The 21,983-nt window shown below is 33.3% G+C and overlaps 1 protein-coding gene across 2 annotated transcripts; it reads right to left on the bottom strand.

The window, feature by feature from the left end:
• Positions 1-5,400: 5,400 nt before the first annotated feature.
• LOC131854453 (uncharacterized) lies at positions 5,401-19,520 on the bottom strand. Of its 2 annotated transcripts, none has more exons than XM_059205570.1 (4): positions 19,336-19,520; positions 19,169-19,254; positions 7,253-7,439; positions 5,401-6,425 (listed from the first exon to the last, which is right to left on the bottom strand). In XM_059205570.1, exons 2-4 carry the CDS (start codon positions 19,202-19,204, stop codon positions 5,788-5,790), a joined length of 861 nt encoding a protein of 286 aa, XP_059061553.1. In that variant the 5' UTR covers positions 19,205-19,254; positions 19,336-19,520; the 3' UTR covers positions 5,401-5,787. The 2 variants fall into 2 exon arrangements, with proteins under 2 accessions (XP_059061553.1, XP_059061552.1); XM_059205569.1 differs by having other exon boundaries at positions 19,359-19,520.
• Positions 19,521-21,983: the final 2,463 nt, after the last annotated feature.

Below are 21,983 nucleotides of genomic sequence, written 5' to 3'. Positions count from 1 at the left end.
ATGGCTGAAACCCATATCTACTTTTAAGATACCGGGTTATGCTTGTCTCAGAGAAGATAGGACAGATGGGTATGGTGGTGTCGCTATACTCGTCCGACATTTAGTTCCTTATTCACATATACCTATTGATCATAGCAGTAATTTTTCCATATTAGCTGTCCAAGTTAACAACATTTGTTATGTATCTTTATATATACCTCATCCATCAACTTCTATTTTTAATGAACTTAATAATATTCTTTCTGCCCTTCCCAAACCTTTATTAATACTAGGAGATTTAAATTCACAACATCAGTCCTGGGGTAGTACAACAAACAATTCATATGGCCACCAAGTTTTAGAAATATTAGATACCCTTAACCTGTGTGTATTAAATACTGGCCAACCTACACGTCGTACTCCACCTAATGAAGGAAATAGTGTTCCTGATCTTTCCATCTGTTCACCTACTCTTGCAACATCCCTTACTTGGTGCCCCTTGTCACTGTCATTTGGAAGTGATCATTTCCCTCTTATTATTTCTTTTCCTTTTATTGATAAACCACTACCAAAATATGAACCAAGGATGAAATATAAGCTAAATAATGCTGATTGGGATACTTTCAATAACGTCATTGCATCTAAAATCTCATCACTGCCTATTATTACTCAAGGCACTGAAACCATTTGCTCTAATGCATTCACTGAAGTATTAATACAGGCTGCTAATGAAGTTTTTCCTAAAAAATCTTCTTCTAAGAATACAATACCTTCTCCACCATGGTGGGACAGTGAATGTACTGAAGCTATTAGGAAAAGAAAAAATGCTGAAAAACAATACAATTTACACTCTACATTGGAAAACTTTGATATCTTCTGTAATATATCCAGAACTACCCGTAAATTGTTAAGAGATAAGAAATTAACAGGTTGGAAGAAATTCTGTTCATCTATTTCTCCCAATGTGAATGCATCTATAGTCTGGAATAATATAAGAAGATTTAGAAGTGCATTCCACGATTCTAAATCAAATGTACTTCCTCCTCATATGGTTGAATGTTTCCTAGACAAGTTAGCCCCTCCCTCAGTTCCTGAAAAAGTTTTGTTGGATAAAGTTGTAATTACCTCTGATATAGATAATTTCTCTAAATTAAATGCTCCATTTTCGTTACCAGAGCTTAAGGGAGTACTTACAAAAGTTAAAGATTCTGCACCTGGAGAAGATGGAATACCATATTCCTTTTTTTCACATTTAGATAGTACATCTCTCTCCTATTTCTTAGATATCATTAACTCAATTATGATATCTGGTAATATTCCTGCTTTATGGAAGACTCAAAATATAATCCCCATTCTAAAACCTGACAAAACTCCATCTGACATTGCTTCCTACCGTCCTTTAGCGCTATCTTCAGTTCTGCTTAAACTGTCAGAACATCTGATCAAAAACCGTCTGGAATGGTATATTGAAAGTAACCACTATTTATCAGATAGTCAATATGGCTTTAGAAGAGGGAAATGTACTCTTGATAGTTTAAGTTTGTTTATAACGGATATTCGTTTAGCCTTTTCCAGAAATGACTCTGTACTTGCAACCTTTTTAGACATAGAATCTGCTTATGATAATGTTTCTTTGCCAATACTTAAGCAGAAACTTGATATATTACATATTCCAGTTAAACTGTCAACTTTTATAATTAATATTCTTACTGAAAGAACTATTCTTATAAATTCTGATGACACTGGAATCTCATCTAGAGTAGTATGGAAAGGACTCCCACAAGGTTCAGTTCTTAGCCCCTTATTATACAACCTATACACTTATGATTTAGAAAAGGCTGTGTTAAGTAATATGAATAATAATGTTTTTATTTTACAATATGCAGACGATCTGCTTTTTTATGCCATAGACAAATCTGTTCAAAAATGCTGTTTGAATTTGACATCTGCATTAAAATATCTAAAGCTTTGGTTTGATCAGAATGCATTGCAGTTGTCACTTAACAAAAGCAATGCAGTTTTGTTCTCCAGAATGCGTATGCCTCCTCCTATTTCTATATATTATAATAATTGTCTTTTACCTGTAAAAAGTCAAAGCAAATTTTTAGGAGTAATACTAGATTCAAAACTAAGTGGACTTCCCCATTGCGAATACATTACTTTAAGATGTGAACGATTATTAAATATTCTTCGATGTTTGTCTGGAACTTGGTGGGGCGCTCATCCGTGTTCACTCAAACTGTTATATAACGCCATTATTAGAAGTATATTGGATTACGGCACATTTCTACTAGAGCCGGGTAGCTCAGCTGGTCTTAAAAAACTGGATGGCATACAATCAAAGGCTTTACGAATTGTAACTAGGGCTATGCGATCAAGCCCTATAAATGCATTGCAAGTGGAATGCTCAGATCCGCCATTGTATTTAAGACGTCAATATCTTTCTGATAAATTTTTATTTCGCAGTGCACAATGTACTACTCATCCCCTATTTAGTAAATTAAAATTATTATCTAATTATATTAATAATTCTGAATACTGGCGCCATAAATCTATTCCTTGTATTATAAAGAGCTTCCAGAAATTTTCATCTCTTACATCTCCTACTCATCGTTCACAATATTTTCCCATCTTCTGTACGAATTATGAATCATTAATTCTTGAACCAAGTATAATTTTTGACCTTAATATTCATAAAAATCACGACTCAAATATAGAATTTAACTCAACTGTAGACAAGAAATGGCGGAATTGGCACCGAATTTTTTGTGATGCATCTAAACATCATCCAACTGGATGTGTTGGGATCGGAGTTTACCATTCAAAATATAAAATAGTCCAAAAAATAAAACTTCCTCCAGAAACATCTGTATTTACTGGTGAATGTTTTGGTATTTACAAAGCTCTCGAATATATATTAATTATGAAACTTCAGCAAACAATAGTGTGTACTGATTCCAGAAGTGCACTGTTAGCTCTTCAAAAATTTCCATTTAAATCAAATATTAATTATCCTATTATCATAGAAATCAGAAAATTGCTGCAGTTATGTAACTCGAGGGGGTTCTCTGTCTCGCTTACGTGGATTCCAGGACATACTGGCATACATGGGAATGAGATAGCAGATCGCTTAGCGAACGAGGCAATTGGATGCGGTGATATTGTTCCATATAAAAATTATTGTCATGATCTGGCTGCTCTCCCAGGATTATATCTACATAATGCTTGGAGTGAATTTTGGCCTAATAGCTGTCAGAATAAGGCGTGACATTATTTTAACATTCAACCAACTATTCAGTTTAAACCTTGGTTCTTCAAAATTAATTTGAACAAAAGCGAGACTACGTCAATAATTAGAATGAGATTGGGGCATGTATGCTCTCCTGCACATCTAGCTAAGCTAAAAATTGTAGATAATGATATATGTAGCTGTGGTACAGAAGTGGGTGACTTGAACCATATCATTTTCAGTTGTCCTCTGTATGATCATTCCTACCTTTTTAATGATCTCCTATCTCACCGAATTCCTTTACCTACATCAATTCCAATTTTACTATATCTTAATGATATTGATGTGTATAAAAGTATTTCGATTTTTCTAAGTAGTAATAATATAAAATTGTAAATATAAAACTGACTGCCTCTATATAAATATATCATATGTAAATAGTTGTCTGTTAATATATTAAGGTCTTATATAAGTATAATGACATATGTATATAATTAATATGTATAGTGTAGTACCTTAGTCTAATCCTTATAATTAATCTTATTGTCAACTTACCTGATCCTTTAAACCTATCGTCCAAAATTTCCAAATGTGCAAATGCACAGACGTGCCAAGCCATAAAGAAGAAGAAAAAAAAAAAAAAAAAACAAATAATATAACTTTTAGCAACTCATCGCTATTATGATGTAAAGTATAATGTCGTCGCATTATTATCTATATATAACACATATTATGTATATCTAGGTGAATGTTTTTCTTGACGTAGGTATTAACTATTTACACAGTAGGTAAAAAGCAACATCTTTATTAAGTACCTAATAACAAAATAACAATGGATACCTATTTCATATTAAACTAATGAGCAAGCAGACTATTTAAATATCAAATTTACCTATATCATTCTTTTATACAAGCTTCAATTGCGATATATGTATTTTATAATAGTTTACATATTTCATACAGTATCTAGGTACCTACAGGTATTACTAGAACTACTTAAATTATTTATGATATGGTACTATAAATATTCATAGTTAACATTAATAAGAATAAAAAATAATAACGTATTTACCTTTACAGATTTGGTATACCCAATGAGGTAAAAGTCAGTGGTAGGATTAATGAAACTGAATACATCGCGAGAAGTAAAAATCTTAAAGTGAACAATTGAAAATTAACAAGAAAACCTTTATTTGACCGATTCCGTCAATATGGTATGAAAAGATAAAAAAAATTATTCATTTTATTCAGTACGTATTACTACTGACTTTTGGCTTGGACCCTTTACGCCTAACAATATATTTTGAAGATCTAGTAAAATAAATAGTACAAATCTATTATAGATATGATGGATTTAACAGTGTATATTTCATTTATAATTTAAAGAGTTACATTTTTTATTAATGATATGATGGTAAGTGACAACCGCCACCTATTTGTATGAACAGCTATGGGCGTAACGTTATCATGTTGCCACATGATAACGTGACGCCCATAGCTGTTCATATAAATAGGTGTATAGCGGTAGTACTGGTGGGGCACCAGTAATACCGCTCATGTGTAGCCATTACGTAGTAATACATTCACATGTTACATAGGTAGGCACGTTTAGGCATCTGATTTTTTAATATACGGTATATATTATACCTACTAACCTAATTACAGGTATAACTTAGTGGTATATATTATTATAAAAATATAATTCGATATACCTACATATTAATATATTTTCACTAGAGACTAGAATTACAGAAAATCACAATCACTGGAACATCAATCATATTATACGTTTGGACAACTCTAGCTATATGTTATAATTTAGATGAAATTTAATACGTATATTAAACTTTATACCTGGCTAATGAATATACTCACACGTGGCCAAAACTGTAAATATCTATATACAGTAAATAGATTTTGACGTTAATCACACTGATAAGTGATAATGTTAAGGATACTAGTGATAATACATATTTGCTTTCAATCTTACGTAATTACAAAATTACAGCAACACAGTTTTCGTACATGGATCATTTTCTAATGTAGTCATTTAAATAGGTACTAATACACAAATTGTAGTGTATTTTATGTATTGGTATAGTGTATTTTATATATCCCTATTTGTTCGTGCATACATTAAAAATTATATCCTTTGTAGTGATGTTGAAAACTGTAAATAATATAGGTAAGAAGTTTAGTAAAATTGTAAAAATTTAAATTTGAAATCTGGTCCTGCTTCAAATGTTTCCTGTACCCATTAACTTTATAATAAACAAAAACTATAAGACGCACCTACCTACAGTGTAATTCATATCAATTCGTAAAGTATTCTAAAAATATTTTGAGATCTTGCTCACAGCACTTGTATTTATTTAAACTAAGAAATAAATTACTAACGAAAGTAAATAGGTCTTTGAAATTAACTAATGAAGCCGTTTTAAACGGTGTCAATAAACATATAACAAACGTATTAATAATGGCTGTAAGTTGCTCATGGCACTGTTGAATATCACAACATTTTAACTTTTTAAATTACACAACTTAAACATTGTTTTTAATATTATCCAAACACACTTGCACTACACCGCGTCCTCGAGCCGAACGCTTTTCAGAGCCTCGCGTAGAGAGAGGGGTGTATCTGGCAATCTGTATATGGAATCCGACAACGGTGGCAACGTGAGGGCATCCACTGACCTCTCATATTCTCTATAGGAAAAGTACAGCTCCGAAAGACGAGTTATCTCCTCCTCTTTCATAGAGACCGCATGCAGCTGTTTTTTCAAATCCACGTGTGCAAAATCTTCACATTTTGTGCATAACTCATCGAATGTGTACGGTTTAGCCCTCCTTTTTGATCCGTGTTTGCAGCGCATAGACTCAATGAATTTGTATTTCCTCTTCTTCATCCTCCCATGCAACTTGTCGTCGCCGCTGTCAGAGAGAACCACGAGTTTGCTGCCGCTGGACACGTTGCCGGCTCGGGCGATAATTTCCCCGCCGCCTTTCATGAGGGCCTTCCACAGTTGCTCTGAGGGATTCTCAAAGTCGTAGTATATGCACCTTGATTCCGAACTTCTCTTAGTGTTACTCTCTATGACCAGACTGTACCGCAGGCGTATTTTCTTTGGCTCGTTATTGAATTTGAGGTGCACATGTATGGGCACGTCGACGGAGGCGCAACCGGATTCTTGGATTTCGTACGGCGGCTCTTGACAAACTGTATAAAATAAAGTTATTATTATAAACAATATATAAACATAAATTATATTCGCAGTTACTTATTACATAGAGATAAATAATCGCACCGCAACGGTTATTAATGTGAGTGATAACGATAATGAGCTTGTTTAATGATAAAACCGTTTATTGCGACGCTGAAGAAAATAACTAAGTATTTATTTATTTGTTATTTTGATAATTAGTTTCACAACATTAACAACTCTTCACCGTGGCCTAATATATGTTAAAAAATTGTTCCTACCAATTTTTAGATTTGAAAAAAAGAGAAGAAAGAAATTCCTAGATTTGAAATCTTTAGCTACTGATAAGTAGTATGTATACGAGGTCGAGCGTGATTATTACTTGGAAGTATGCAATTAGTCGATGAATTTTATTTTTAACGGGCTACAAAATCAATGTTATTATAAAGAATTTTCTATATCGAAAGACTTACGCGAACAAGACTGTATATAGAAAAAAGCTAATAATTCTTAGCGTATGACTATAACTAACCTAAGGTGTTAAAATCGGCTGAATTAGAAAAAAGAATAACTTCTTTATACAGCTTGTGTTATGGTTGTAATAATTTATATATTTCTTGGCAGAATACAGGGTTACAAGCAGGGAACAATATTGAATATTATGTCCAATGTATCAGCCTGGATACAGCCTGCAGGGTGAGATTAGGCAGTATAGGATAAGAGGCATCTTACAATTAGCTATAACAGCAACGCACGAGTGTTACATGATAACATGCTGTCCGCAGTATCAGGTTAGCCTCTGTTTGAATAAAAACAAATAGATTAAAAAAACTAAGATACTTACCTCTTTTAGGATACACGAATGCGCTAGCAGGACGAAGGTAAAAGACTACTTTGTGGACAAATGTGCTGATGTCGCACCCGCTGGTCCCGCGGACCCAAAGCCGCCAGTCGAGTGCCAGAGCCCGGCCAAATGGCGAATGTCTTGGTTCACAATCGTGGCCCACCTCTAGCCATAAACGTACGCACATCTGAAACCATGAAAAAATACACAGTGCAAATGAAGAAGAACGTGCAAATGTTAAAAAATAAATATTATTGAGAATAGTCGTTAATAACTTTTATGTATGTTACACCACATTTGCATACTGTAGGTATAATATACTGAAACTTATCTAAACAATATAATAAGGACGACAAATTTCACTATTTATAGTAATATTAGTAATATAAAATGATTTTATATATAAGAATGATTTTAAAAATTCTTTTGCCTAAAAAAAGTTATATTTTCAGCAATTAACATGGGCTATATATTGCTTAAAAAATAGATACAAGAATACTTTTTTTTATAACACAGGGGACAAACGAGTATGCGGCTCACCTGGGTAAGTGATTACCGCCGCCTATGAGCACCCGCAACACCAGGGGAATTGCAAGTATGTTGTCGGCCTTTAAAAAGGACTAAACTCATATGCATAGTCAGAGGTTGTTTTTCTTATGATGATGGAGTAATGGAATGGTGCTCCCGCCTGTGCTAACGGTTGAGCACCAGTGAAGAATGATACGATGTGCATACTCTCACTATCAGCAGCGAGATGAAGGTACTTGCTTACAAGCCTAACCACATTTCGTTAGATATATTTCAAATCGATAGCTTCTCGGATTGGTTAACCCTAACTAATCCAAGCCTACACTACACCCATAACAAACCCTGTTATCGGTGTTTGCATCACCGGAGAGACGGTTATAAATATAAATTGACATACAAAGATTACTTTATGTTGGCCAAATTTGAACTCACTAACTTTATGTTTTAAACTAAAATTTTAACTTTATGGGGTCTCTCTGTTCTCCCCATAGAAAGTTACAATAGCATGGGCTGTATTTTATTTTTATTAAAATACATAGATTCCTACACTAATAACATGCATTGGAAACCGTGGCGAATCATTAGTAATCGATACTTATACTAAATTTGTGTAGTCCTGTGGAAATCAGTAGGTATTACGTTATTACATGTAACCAGCGCAAAAAGACTGCAAGGTTACGTCGTAATTTAGGGGCCTTGACAGTGAACAAATTAAAAAAATATACCTGGTAATAACAGTATAACATTAAGAGAAATGATAGTAGGTACTTACATGCGTTTGCGTTCACTTATTACTTATACTTTAGTATTTGAACTATTAAAATCTTAATCTTAATAATATTATAAACGCGAAAGTTTACATGTATAGTCGTTTGTTTCTCTTTCACGCAAAAACTACTAAACAGATTTTGATGAAACTTTACAGTACGTCAGAATAACATATAGACTATAATTTTCACACAGGTGAAACCGCGGTCACAGCTAGTATTTTTATATATTTAAAAATAGATGCTTCCTAATATTTTTCAATTGAGTACTGAGTTCACTAAAAGTTATCAGTCATCCATTTAAGCATGTAATGTTTGATCTAGTTACATATATTTTATTTAAAAAATACTATTACCATTTTATAGAATATTAACACGGGCCAAGGACAATTGTAATTGGTGCGATAGAGAAACTAGTTTGTAACTCTAAAGTTAGCACTAATAAATAATAAAGCTTACTAATATCACCAGATACCGATATTATTATTATAGTTCATATTATTTATAGATTAAAAAAAATTCTGCATAAACACACACTAAACGTATCTTTGCTACTCTAGGAAATACTCTACCTTAAGAAATACATACATACTGACATATTATGTAGGTACTTACCTTTGTTTTTATATATATACTATTACAAACACAGATAATGGCTCTTTTTGCCTAGTAAAGTAAGCTATTAATACAATTCTGGCTTTTTGTCGTTCAAATATTTTTTTTCGTACTAATTATCCTTTAAAGGAAAGGCAAAGGAAATAGCAACGCGCCAAAATGACAGGTAATGAAATGAGATACGTTTATTCTCATAATATACACGTTAAAGGTTTTACACTTGAAACAAATCTATATGCGTATAATATTATATGCAGTACTTATTATTGTATTTGCCTGTGAAAACCATAAAATATTAAAAGTAAATATAATATGTATGTACTTAAGTTAGATTGAATTCTTAAATTAAATATTGAATTATTTCGTCTCGGTGATATGCGATTACAGAAGTTATATTGCTATAAATATACTGAGCGTCGCGTCGTAGCCCAGTGATTTACTACCATGAATTACGCCCAAGAGGTCGAGAGTTCAAAACTAACCGAAAACAAAAAAAATGGTTTGTTATGATTTTGGTGTCAGCCAGATTTGTTTATCAGTTTATATATTTGACTAACTCTCCGGTGAAGGGAACACCAATATGAAATATTAAATTAATACGAGTGACAGCGGTAGGTTTGTCCCGTCCATGTTGGGTTTAAAATATACCTAGCGAAATGTTGGCATGGCAAATGTTGCGTTCACTACAATATCGACAGTTGACATTCCTTGTGACTACCCCCTTCTGGAATAATAGTCGTCAACGTATAATAATATTGTATTATTATGCTACCGAATATTATTACATAACGAGTATAAACGCGAAAGTTTGTGAGTATGGATGTATGTTACTCTTTCACCCAAAAACTACTGAACGGATTTTGATGAAACTTTACAGTAATATATGTACCTTATACATTAGATAGGCTATATTTTTTATTGAAATTTAACGCGGGTGAAACTGTGGTCACTGCTAGTATCCAATATAATAAGTGTTAATATTGTTTCTTTATTACCTTTACACGACTAAACGTCTGGTCGGAACTTAATGTTTGGAGTAAAGATAGATTATATCACGAGAACGAATATAGACTGTCATTTACATAAAAAAATCATAGGAAATTGCAGACAACAACTAGTTACTAAAGTACAGATATAAATCATGATTGAATTAGGTAAACTTCTAATATTTTTTCATAAGCGTTTTATTTGTTCATAAGTGTTTCGTTTTCCCATTTTTAACCTGGTAAAACCGGCTAGATATGACTAGCGTATACGAATAAAATAAATATATATGATAATGATTAATTATTCTTACCATATTGACTGCAATAATTTCCGTCTCATGTGTACTGTACAACGGATGCACACTAAACAATTTCAACATAATTTGTGTACTCATAATAAAATGTTATAACACAGCAATAAACTAAAATGTTTACGTAAATAGTGTTATCTGATCCATTAGTTTATTACACGTTTAATAATGCAAGAACCGCTATACCTACACTTTCTGTACTAATGATTTTTAAATTTATGAATACATACTGATCTATATTGTTTACTATAATTACAATATACTATATAGGGGGGGAAAGGGGATTGTTGGTAATACAGAATAATAACCCCATTGCTAGCAATGGACTATGTCAGTTTGATCTCCATGCAGTCCCCACTGGAAACCATCTTGATAAATTCTTGGTTAATTTCTCACGAAGGGTTAACTGACCTGACCTTACGTTCATCTTATCATACATTATTACATCCTCCTACATCATTACATCCTCCTGGTGCCCCGCCAGCGTAAACCATTAGCGCAGGCTCCCGCCGCGCCGCGCCGCATTATTCCATTATCATTAAAAATATATGTATAAACTTAATTATAACTTAATTTACCTTATTTTATTTATACTCGTTATAGCACCAAATACAGTAAATTATTGAAATAGTAAATACCTATACATTAACTGATATAAAAGGCGGTCTTCTATAGCAATCTCTTTTATATATATATTGTATGCTATGTACGAGTATATCTATCCATGCTAAAATTACACAAGCGGAAATGAATCTATAATAATAATAATAACTCTTTATTGCGCACAGATAACAAAACAATAATAAAAGTACATTAAAAATTGTATTACAAAAAGCGATCCTATCGCTATATCCAATCTCGTACAGACAATCTGGTATTGACAGAGTATATTTATATAGTGAATCTACCTATCTGTTGGTTACATATTTTATGTACCTAATTGAAATGGCTAAAAACCTGATGGTCGTTGTCTATAGGTATATACATAAACTACTCTACTGACATTATGTTATTATTTGAGGCTCGTGATACCACTCATGCGTTGCCACAACGGAAGGCAACATTCTGGGGAAAGTACATGTAGTTGATATTGAAACGAAGGAAGAAGACTACAGAGGACTAAGCTATCATACCTCTTGTTCTATAATTTCATCACCTCACCTCACCTGACTCACCGTTCATCCGAAACACAAACACAAACAGCAAGCTGCTTGGCGGCTCAAATAGGCTGAGCTATCCGGACAGATCCATTTTACAAAGACTTTATACGACTAAAAGATATTAATAAAAATATGTTAGTTATTGCTGTACACAAGGTACTTATGTGCAGTGAAATAGCACATAGGTACCTTGTGTACAGCAACATATTTGCTTTCTTTTACGCTAATACAGTTGTATCTTTTCCTGTCATAATTATATTCTACTAGCTGTGCTTGCGGTTTCACCCGCATGAAATTTCTAGCCTATGTATTATTCTGATACTACTGTAAAGTTTCAACAAAATCCGTTCAGTAATTTTTGCGTGAAAGAGTAACAAACATCCATACTTGCAAAAATTCGCATATATAATATGATTAAGATTGCCATTGTTTTAAAGGTCAAAAGATTACTTAATTTATAATAAATTTACCGCACCACTTGTAAATATGTGATGGGTATAATGAACTCCTGCCAACTGCGATAACATTGTCAAAATCTTAAATTCTGCAGCCTACTAACGACAGTTGAAGCCTAAACAACAAAATAACCTTCAAACCGATTTCACTGTATTAACGTCACAATATCTGGTTTTCCGCCTATAAAAACTGCATTCACTTTAATTGTGCCATGTGTATAGAAAAAAAGAAAAAAACCACAATAATGTGAAAAACTAAAAGACAGGTTCGGTGTTCTAGTGGTTTAACACACCGTTTTACTTCCCATGGTAGCGAGTTCGCTTCCTCGCACGGTACAAACATTTGTTTTCTTGCGTATATTTATTTGAATCGGTCTGGGTTTTTTCAAATCATATTACGTATGTATTTAAAATATGTATTTATATCAGTTGACTTAGTAGCCATAACACAAGGTCTGCTTATCTTGGGACTTGTATAAAGTAAAAAAAAGTAACTATAGCGGCCTGTGGATATATCCATACCGACTTTGTTATTGTTTGGCAAAGCAATGCAAGGTTACGTACCTCTATCACACCTGCTTCAGCCGCTAAACAGCTCGATTAAAGTGTGAGCTGTGGTAGTGAAAATATACAGTAAGGAGGCAGGACACTTTAGTCATCGTCTTTAACATTGAGGTGGGTAGGTAATTTGTGTAACATATTACAAATGTTCAAATACTTAATGTTCATTTTAGTGCAAAAAAATGTTGAAGAGTACCATTGTAACAACAAAAGTGAAGCCATGTCTGTGAGTTAGAAAAGTAATTCAACATTGCAGAAACATTCTAATGACAACAATAAAAAAATTCATGCATTATAAAATAAATTTGTATGAGAAATTAATTATTTGTATTGAAAATAACCACCAGCTGTAGCGGTGGTTGTAATAGTAGCTACATTATAATTCAAAATCTACATCGTAATTTAATTTGGTAAACACTCCTAAAATACTAAACGTTTTCGGCTTGTAGGACTGAGACAACCTGCTGAATCACTACACACGAAAATACAAAAATAGGTACTCAAACAAAATAATGAGGCATGCGTGTGATTATAATCCAGTTATGTAAAGTTTATTTAGTAAAAAAACCGGGCGCTTGCTTGTTGTGCAGGCACATCATAAACAAGTTTTTTTTATTGAGAGATATATACGCATTTTGTGGTTTTCTGTCGGATCGATCTATGTTTTATTTTACTACCCTATCTATCATAATATATCTATCTGAGTGCAATAAATAATACAAATTGGTCCAGGTTTTAAAGTGTAACCAACAGCCAAATAAATTTACATACTTTATTTATAAGTGGGATGGGATTACTAGGATCAGTGGATAATTAACACAGATGAAAGTCTACAGTTTCAAAAAAAATAGTTCTGTCCTTAATATGACATTTCACTTGTTGGTACTCATGTTTTTATTAGTTTTGTATACATATATTACTCCAGCATATTGTACTTTAACTAAACAGTTCAAGAATTTTTTTTATCGGTGCAGTGGTCCCGAACTATTCTGATGTGTGTACTATCCTTATACTAAATTCAGTCTCTCATTTCATAATAGTAGTAGCAATAAATAATTAGTGAAAAATAAACATTTAGTTAATAATTCCAAAATGTGTATTTTGAATAAATACATGTGCACTATGATATCCACTGACATAGTATTATCTTATCAGTACACTCTGCTCGCTGTGGCATGTGTAGGTTCATTATTTAAGGATATGGGCGGAAACTTTAAATTCCTGTTTCAATTATTATTTTTTTTTCAATTCAAAACTGTATTCATTTTACTGTATTCTATTACAGAAACGTACTTATAGCAAGTCAAATCTTTAGCCTGAGAGTTTCTTGTCAATTCTCATTAAACTATACAGTTTAAACTGAGACGAATTGACAAGAAACTGGTCTTACTATTGTTCAAATGTGAATGTTTGTGATACACACCTTTGTAACAATTTATTGATAGTACATACCTACATACCTATCTAAGTTTAGGGTAACATGTACAGTGACAACCACATTAATGTCGATTTAATACTAAATTTTGTGCAAAGTTTCATATTTCTAGACGTAAAATTTATAGCTTTGTTCATGATAACTTTACTATCCAATTAATAAATACACCACACCTAATGATTCTGATAAAAGGCCCTAGTGTCGCATTTCTAAGTTAGGGTGTATTTCGTGGAAATCCGTTGTCATTTCCTCGTGATAGTGTTACAAACAGATTGATAATCGATAGGTACATTTCTAACATGCTTTTATTTAATTACTTTGAATTTGAGATTGTATTGGTAACGTTGATATAATAGTATATCTTGTTCAAAGTTCTCTGAGTGGGTATGTCTGTTTCACATACTTCTTTCGCGAAGCAGTTTTTTTTCCATTTTTTTTTATTGTAAGTTAGTTTGTATTTTTATTTGAAGAGTGAGATGGCAGTAAAATTATAGAGTATGACCAGGATTTACCATTCGATTGCTTAGGGCCCAACCTTGGATAGGAGCACCGCGCACTTACAAAAGAAATTTAAACTATTTCATAGAGTAAAAAAAAAATTTGTATAATTTGAATCCTCAATGACAAATATAATATGGATTTTTATACTACTCATACATATACAAACATATAGTATTTATATTATAGTTGATGATTTTCAAACAGCTCTTTGAAATCCTGTTTAAAAAATATTCTATATTCTATCCTTGAATATTTTTAATATTTTATTTTTAACAGGGTTGGCGCCGGGATTACCTTTGCCTTGTGTCTCGACATAGACTAATGCAACCCTGGGTATGAGGGGGGAAAGGGGATTGTTAGTAATGTGGATTGATAACCCCATTGCTAGCAATGTACAATGTCAGGTCGACCTCCACGCGGTTCCACCTGAAAACCATCGTAACAAATTCCTGGTGAGCTTGTTACGATGGGCTAACTGACCTGACCTCATGCTCATCTTATCATCTTCCACTGGTGCCCCGCCAGCGTAAACCGTTAGCGCAGGTGGGTGCACCATTCCATTATCATCCAAAAAGAACCCTGGGTATGAGGGGGAAGGGGATTGTTAGTATGGGAACTAGTAACTCCCATTGCTAGCAATGTACCATGTTAGGTCGACCTCCACGCGGTTCCCCCTGGAAGCCATCGTGATAAATTCTTGGTGAATTTGTCACGATGGGCTAACTGACCTGATCTCATGCTCATCTTATGGTGCCCTCTCACATCCTCCAATGGTGCCCCGCCAGTGTAAACCGTCAGCGCAGGCGGGTGCACCATTCCATTATCATACAAAAAAAAACCCTGGGTATGAAGCTGTACTCCTATAACCACAAAATCAGCAACGCATATGGGTTCACAACTTTACAAATTCATTTTGCGATGTCCTTGATGCTGTTTATATCAATACGTTTGTCACTTTCTATACATTGACTATTTCAATTCCGAAAATAATCACAGCATAGATAAAACAAAGATTAGCTAAAAAACCAGTTCCATACAACTATTTAAGTACTTATTCTAATTCAGTGACAAATATTTAGGACTTATCTCCAAACTTCCATATTTTATTATATTTATTTTATCAGTTACAATAGAATAATATTGCGATTACCATGCGTGTTTGATTAAGCACTGATAAGGAATTGACGATAAAGAAATTATGTCAAATGGATTGTATGTTAACTGAGTGTTAAATTACAAAACTGTGATTTGTATTCACTTCACAATTCACACAGCGCTATCTAGTCCCTAGGAAATCAGAACTTGTGTTATGGGTACTAATACAACTGATATAAATAGATAGATACATTTATTTTGTAAATAAATTCTTAATGAACATAGCAAACACCCATACAATACAAATAATTATATTTATGAATGAATACAAATGTTTGTACTAGAGAATTGGAGCCGCGACCATCGGATATAAAGCGGAGTTCTAAAGCGCCGACGCCGTCATTTTAAAATCTGTATGCTAGCCTCAGATGTCGAACTGTATTTAAATCGTTCAATAAAAACAGATAATTATCACGACCGCATCACATTCTGTAATATATCTCAGTCTGAGGTCATTACAAACTATTTAAGTTTTTTTATGAATGATAATGGAATGGTGTACCCGCCTGCGCTAACGGTTTACGCTGGCAGGGTACAGGAGGATGATACGATGAGCATGAGGTCAGATCAGTTAGCCCATCGTGACAAATTCACCAATAATTTATCACGATAGTTTCCAGGGGGAACCGCATGGAGGCTAACCTAACATGGTACATTGCTAGCAATAAGATCATCAATCCACCTTACCAATAATCTCCTTTTCCCCCACTATAAGTATTAACAGAGTGGTGAACACAATGTTTGATATGCGTATACCTATATTTCGCCTAATGTATTTAAATTCAACGTAGCAGGGATCGACCGTACTGCCGTAGTGTTATTTTACAAATGTTTTTTCTTCTTAATGTCAGTAATTAATAACTGTGATATGATTTATTGCTATGACTAATTCATACAAATCTGTCCAGGCTGTTTGAGTAACAAAGATCCAAATATTTTTCTTATGTGGCTAATTATATTATTATATAAGAGGTAAAGTCTGTGAGTTTGAATGTTTCGGGCAATATCGGAGACAACGGACAGCTCATTTATCGAAGAACAGTAAGATCTATATAAAATCACTCTACAATTAATAGGAATAATGAAAAAGGTTCCAAAAAGAAGAGAAATGTGACGCAAAAGATATTGCGTGGGTCAGCTTGATAGATATATACGTAGATTTAAAGAACAGTTATGAGTTTTCAATATAAACTATTTTTTTTCTTATTGAGGGTTTTGGGCTATTGTCAGGTGTTAAGACATGTAGCACTGCAACCTACTTAGATCTATTGTGCTCGCCCTTTTTCAAAGTTCGCTACCTAGGCCCGTCAGAGACAAGAATTGAAGGATATTCTTACGTGCTATGGTTTTTATCTCATGATATAGTGTATACTTTCCAAAGGAGATATTTATGTATGAGTGGGCTTTTATATGTATGTATTATTGAATCCGAATCAAAGATGTATATGGATGGAATATATTCTTATACTAAAATATATTATATAACGTATTTAATAAAAAAAAACAAGCATCAATAAGATATCATTAGTACCTACTCAGCGCTAACTTGTCGATACTGTTTATCTACAAATATACGACCATGCTAAACCTTTATTCACGAGAAAAACAATGCAATTAACACATATATAGTCAATTATTACAATTATATTATAGATAGCTACGAATACTAACTACTAATGTGTGCTTTTAACGTGAATATTTTTTTATCTATCTAATGAATTGAAACAAATTTCCTCAATTTGTTATTTTAGTAGAAAAAATGTTAGGACACTTGATACGGCACGATGAATTCATGAAAGCTATTGTTGAGGGAACGATAGGGGGAGGGGGAGGAGACCATGGCACAGCTACATCAAGCAAATTAAAGATAGAATTGGTGTCGTGACCTATCAATGTTTAAAAAGTATGATGAAGAACGTCGAAAGTGGTAAGAGCTCCACCGATAAGATACACCGAAGAGAGAAAATTAGGAAAATGAATGAGTTCTTTTAGTCCATTATAAATATAACATAATGAAAAGAGCGTCGTACCGTAGTGGTTGCTAACGCCTATAGGTTGCAGTTCAAATTTAGAGTACCCAAATCCAAGAGACGTTGCGGTGATAGGCACGCCCTCTGCAATGTTCAATTCAGGGAAAGGTGGGCGTGTCAAGTGTTACGTTCACCAGGATCTAAGTGTGTTTGAGAATAGATGTAGAAAAATAGGTGAGATAGGTCAATGTAAAACAGGTATATAAAGAATATAAAAGGAATATATTAATTACACCTACTAAAGGGAAGGAAAGTGTCAAGTCACGTGAAGGAATAATTGTGTTCATATCTCGACTAAGTTGTCGAAACGTTAATACACCACCTGAAATGGTCTGGCGCCTGAAATAAGTACCCATGCACGCTGACGACTTTGTAGTACAAAGAAAGGTCACTAAAACTTTAATGATGATAAAGTTATGTAAACCTATACATTTATTAATCGCTATTATCATTTGAACTACTTCGACATACCTAATCTATGTATAGTTTACTCTATAGGTACGTCCAACAGAATATCCAAAACTAATTAAATATTTCCGACTTGGTTCCTAATCCAGATCCCAATGACTAGGTATATATATATAGGATTTGCTGTAGACTACTGATTGACTTTATAATAAAGTATATTTTTATTATATTAATCCCTCATCTTAGGCCTCATAAGGATTGTAATTTCCAAATCTTTAAGAACATCTTAATAATAATAATTTTCAAAAACACCACAAGAGCTATTATTTACTATTACATAAATGCAAATTACAATTGATTTTCTGTAAGATAGTTTCATTATTATAATTCCATTAATTAAAGGTAATTCATTCATTGTGTAGATTTTTAGATAAATATACCCACAATTTTGAAACAAACAATAAAAAGTATGTAACAAACAACTCACTACCAATATTGTCATTCACAAAAAATTCAAACAAACCTGCATCCCTTCTTTCACTCCTTAAGGTGTGAACATTCCATAAAATACTTTCTCATGTTTGAAGGAATCTTTTTATTATTGTAAGTTGATAACTTGTTGTTTAAGTTTTAGTGGATCCGTCGGTCAGTTAGAACAAATCTTTTTATATAGAAAAGAACTATATCATTTAATGACATGTTTACAATGTAGTTTATACTATATGTCAATGAATATGAGAATAAATGTTACATTAATAAATATACCTACCTCATTCTTGATTATTATCTGAATTAATTAGCGACAGCAATCGTAATGACCTTGTGTTACCAGTTTACCGTACGCATACCTGCACTGTTCTCTTCCGGAGTTTATTCGGTAGTAAGTTACTAACATTAATATTTACAACACTTGTACCCTCTTTTCAAGATAACTCATGATACAGACATCATACAATACACCACATCCATACACCACCGCGGCACTTAACATGTATTACACTCACCGGTTTCTCATGCAGAAGCAGTACACCTTCAGTCATTTTCTAATATATGATAAAACCGCCGTTCTTCGTGCGGCGATGGCTGACATCTGTAACAAGAGGCCACCGAGGTCACATGAGGCGCATATTCTGATACCGACCCGTCATGGCATGCGGCGACGTCAAACAACCTCATTAGGTGATAGGTGCTCACTTGTGCAGCAGTCCTCTGTACTGATGATTTTGGAGAAAATGCATGAAGTCGGATCTTCGTAGTCAGGCGGGAAATCAAACTCGCGGCATTTCTGACAAGGAGGCACCGGCAAGGTTTGTTTATCACTGAATGGCGCGAAGCTGCAGGAGTGAAGGCGGTGCGGAGCGGTGCGCGCGCGACGGTGACGTGCCGCGCGCCGCGCTCGCGCCCGCGCCCGCCGGGTGACGGGTGCCACGGCTAATCAAGTTACGTTCCGTTTCACGTCTCTATTTGATGCTCTTGTAAACCGCAGAGATATATATATTATAGAAATATATATTATAAAATATTATGAAATATATAAATGACAACCATTTAAATTATTCTGTAATACTTTCTTTTTAAATGACTAATTATGTACGATAAACAGACATCAATAAATAATATCTGTTGGTTTAGGAATCAACATAATTTTTAATTATTTTTAGGGGCCTAGTTGAATATTGAACTTTTAATTTTATTGACTTTACAGCCATAAAAAAAATATAATTTACCTTTAAGGCGGTAGGCCTCAGTTGTCCGTTTCGTCACAAAAAGGAGACAAATGGACATACAGTAAGACACAATTTTGGATTTAGAATTTTCATTTTATAAATTTGAATTCATAGAAGTCGTAGAAAATATCAATGATATCTCTAGAAAGGATATAGGTTTCATATTAAATTTCATTAATCAATTCAGCTGATTCGCCATGAAAAGATAACAAACAGACAGAAAGGTAGTCTCACTTTCTCAATTACTATGGACTACTTTTCTTATTAATATACTCATATAATTAAGAACTCGAATAATTTCTTCTTCTTTTTTCTGTCTGTTTGTTCCGGCTAATCTTTGAAATGGCTGGACCGATATAGACGGGACTTTTTTAGAGGAAGCTGATGTAATAAGGAATAAATTAGGTTACTTTTATTTTAGAAAAATTACGTTAAATCGTGGAATTTAACGTAATTTTTCTAAAATAAAACGACGAAGTCGCGGTAACAGCTAGTCGCCATTAAAAGTATTTACCTCTATCTATTTTACACCAGGCGTCGCCACGAGCGGACTGGAGTAACAGGTCATCAATATCAATGTTGATAGATGCCGGGGATTTGTTCAACTACCGTCATTAGATTGTCCGACGATAAATCGCGATACACAGTGCTCATGGTATCAGTTCACTTATTGACCGATGCTACAGAACTTTGTTTAAATTTATTAATCATTGTATTCCACGCAGATAATTTTAAAACATCTTCCTGGTTAAAATGGGGGATTTATTTATTTCTAAGGCCTCCCGTACCTTTCGTGGATAATAGTGGCGATCAATGGAAAATACGAGTACATAGATTTAAAAGATCGCTTGCTGAGGTACGTTAACACACACCTTCACCGCTCGTGTTTCTCTCCGTACCCAATCAAATCTGGTAGGACCCAGCTAGTGCAGCTTTAGATACATTACTAGACAGGCCTCAGGCCTCAGGCCAAGATCTTTTAAAAAATTGTAGTGAAATTTCGCTAGTATACCCCTCACTCCCACTTCGATCGCATATAAATTACCCACATAGCCATTTTTAGTCCATGGTACAGTGAGATTTACGAGTACTACATGTTCAGTTTTTTCGAAAATAGGAATATCCATATATCGTCTGGATAATGAAACACCTAAATCTTCTGTGATTTTATGCTTTTCATACGTGTTCAATTGTATATTACGTCGCAAAAACCCGAAAATTGCTTTTCAATTGATTGAATTGTACAGATTTGTTACAATGAAGACTACGCTTTTTGAAATTAAAAAATCTTCTCCAAAAGAAAAACAGTTCAAAATTCCATATGTTCTATGACCCCATCAGATTCGACTGTAAGTAGGAAAATTGATCTAGATGTCTTTTATCTATATTATTATATGTACTTATACAATTTTTAATATTTTACTTAGAAAAGCCCGCTTATATTGATAGATAAATAATCATGTAGATAATATCTGCTATCTGAACCTCTTTCCAAAACATGTGTCATATAAATAACGTGAATTTAAGCGCTGATCATCATTTGTACTGCAATCATTAGATTTGTAACAAAGCCTTAACTCGGTTTTTTTTACCATGAAATGTAAGTAAATTAATTAATTATAAATATAATAGATATATATATTACTTATTAATTACACCTAAAAATTATTATATACGCAAGTGAATTAAATGTTTTTATAGTTTTTACTAATTTCCCGTCTGTTAAATAAGTAGCTACTCGCAGGCTGCTGTTGTCAGTATAAGTATATCTATTATTATTATATTTGTTTTTTATAGATAGTTTACTAAAGACTCCACAGAATCACAGAATGTTTGTGTCGTATACTGAAACACAACAAACTAATATTATTTATTAGTATTTTGTGCAAATACATATCAGATTTTTGTACGGGAAAAAATAGATATATGATTGAAATATGTATAAATTAGGCCTATATAATTTCAATTGCATAAGGAATGAAAATTTAATCGTATAAGAACCTCCTCCGTCCATGTTACAGATTTACATAACTTCTTATTCTTTTTCTACAGATTTACTTCACTTCGCAAATTAGGAACCGATATAATATTA

This window comes from Achroia grisella, unplaced genomic scaffold (genome assembly GCF_030625045.1).
Source record: "Achroia grisella isolate CSIRO2021 unplaced genomic scaffold, CSIRO_AGI_Agris_v1 utg1186, whole genome shotgun sequence".
NCBI lineage: Eukaryota > Metazoa > Arthropoda > Insecta > Lepidoptera > Pyralidae > Achroia > Achroia grisella.
The sequence above is the reverse complement of the archived record's forward strand: the minus strand, read 5'-3'. Positions and strand labels throughout refer to the sequence as shown.

What these genes read in the sequence shown, in the direction of transcription:
- LOC131854453 (XM_059205570.1), bottom strand. Translation starts at nt 19,204, where the DNA reads ATGACTGAAGGTGTACTGCTTCTGCATGAGAAACCG. An exon ending in TGCTTCTGCATGAGAAACCG is followed by an intron (nt 7,440 to 19,168) that starts GTGAGTGTAATA and finishes TCATGGTTTCAG; the next exon opens with ATGTGCGTACGTTTATGGCT. An exon ending in ATTCGTGTATCCTAAAAGAG is followed by an intron (nt 6,426 to 7,252) that starts GTAAGTATCTTA and finishes TATTTTATACAG; the next exon opens with TTTGTCAAGAGCCGCCGTAC.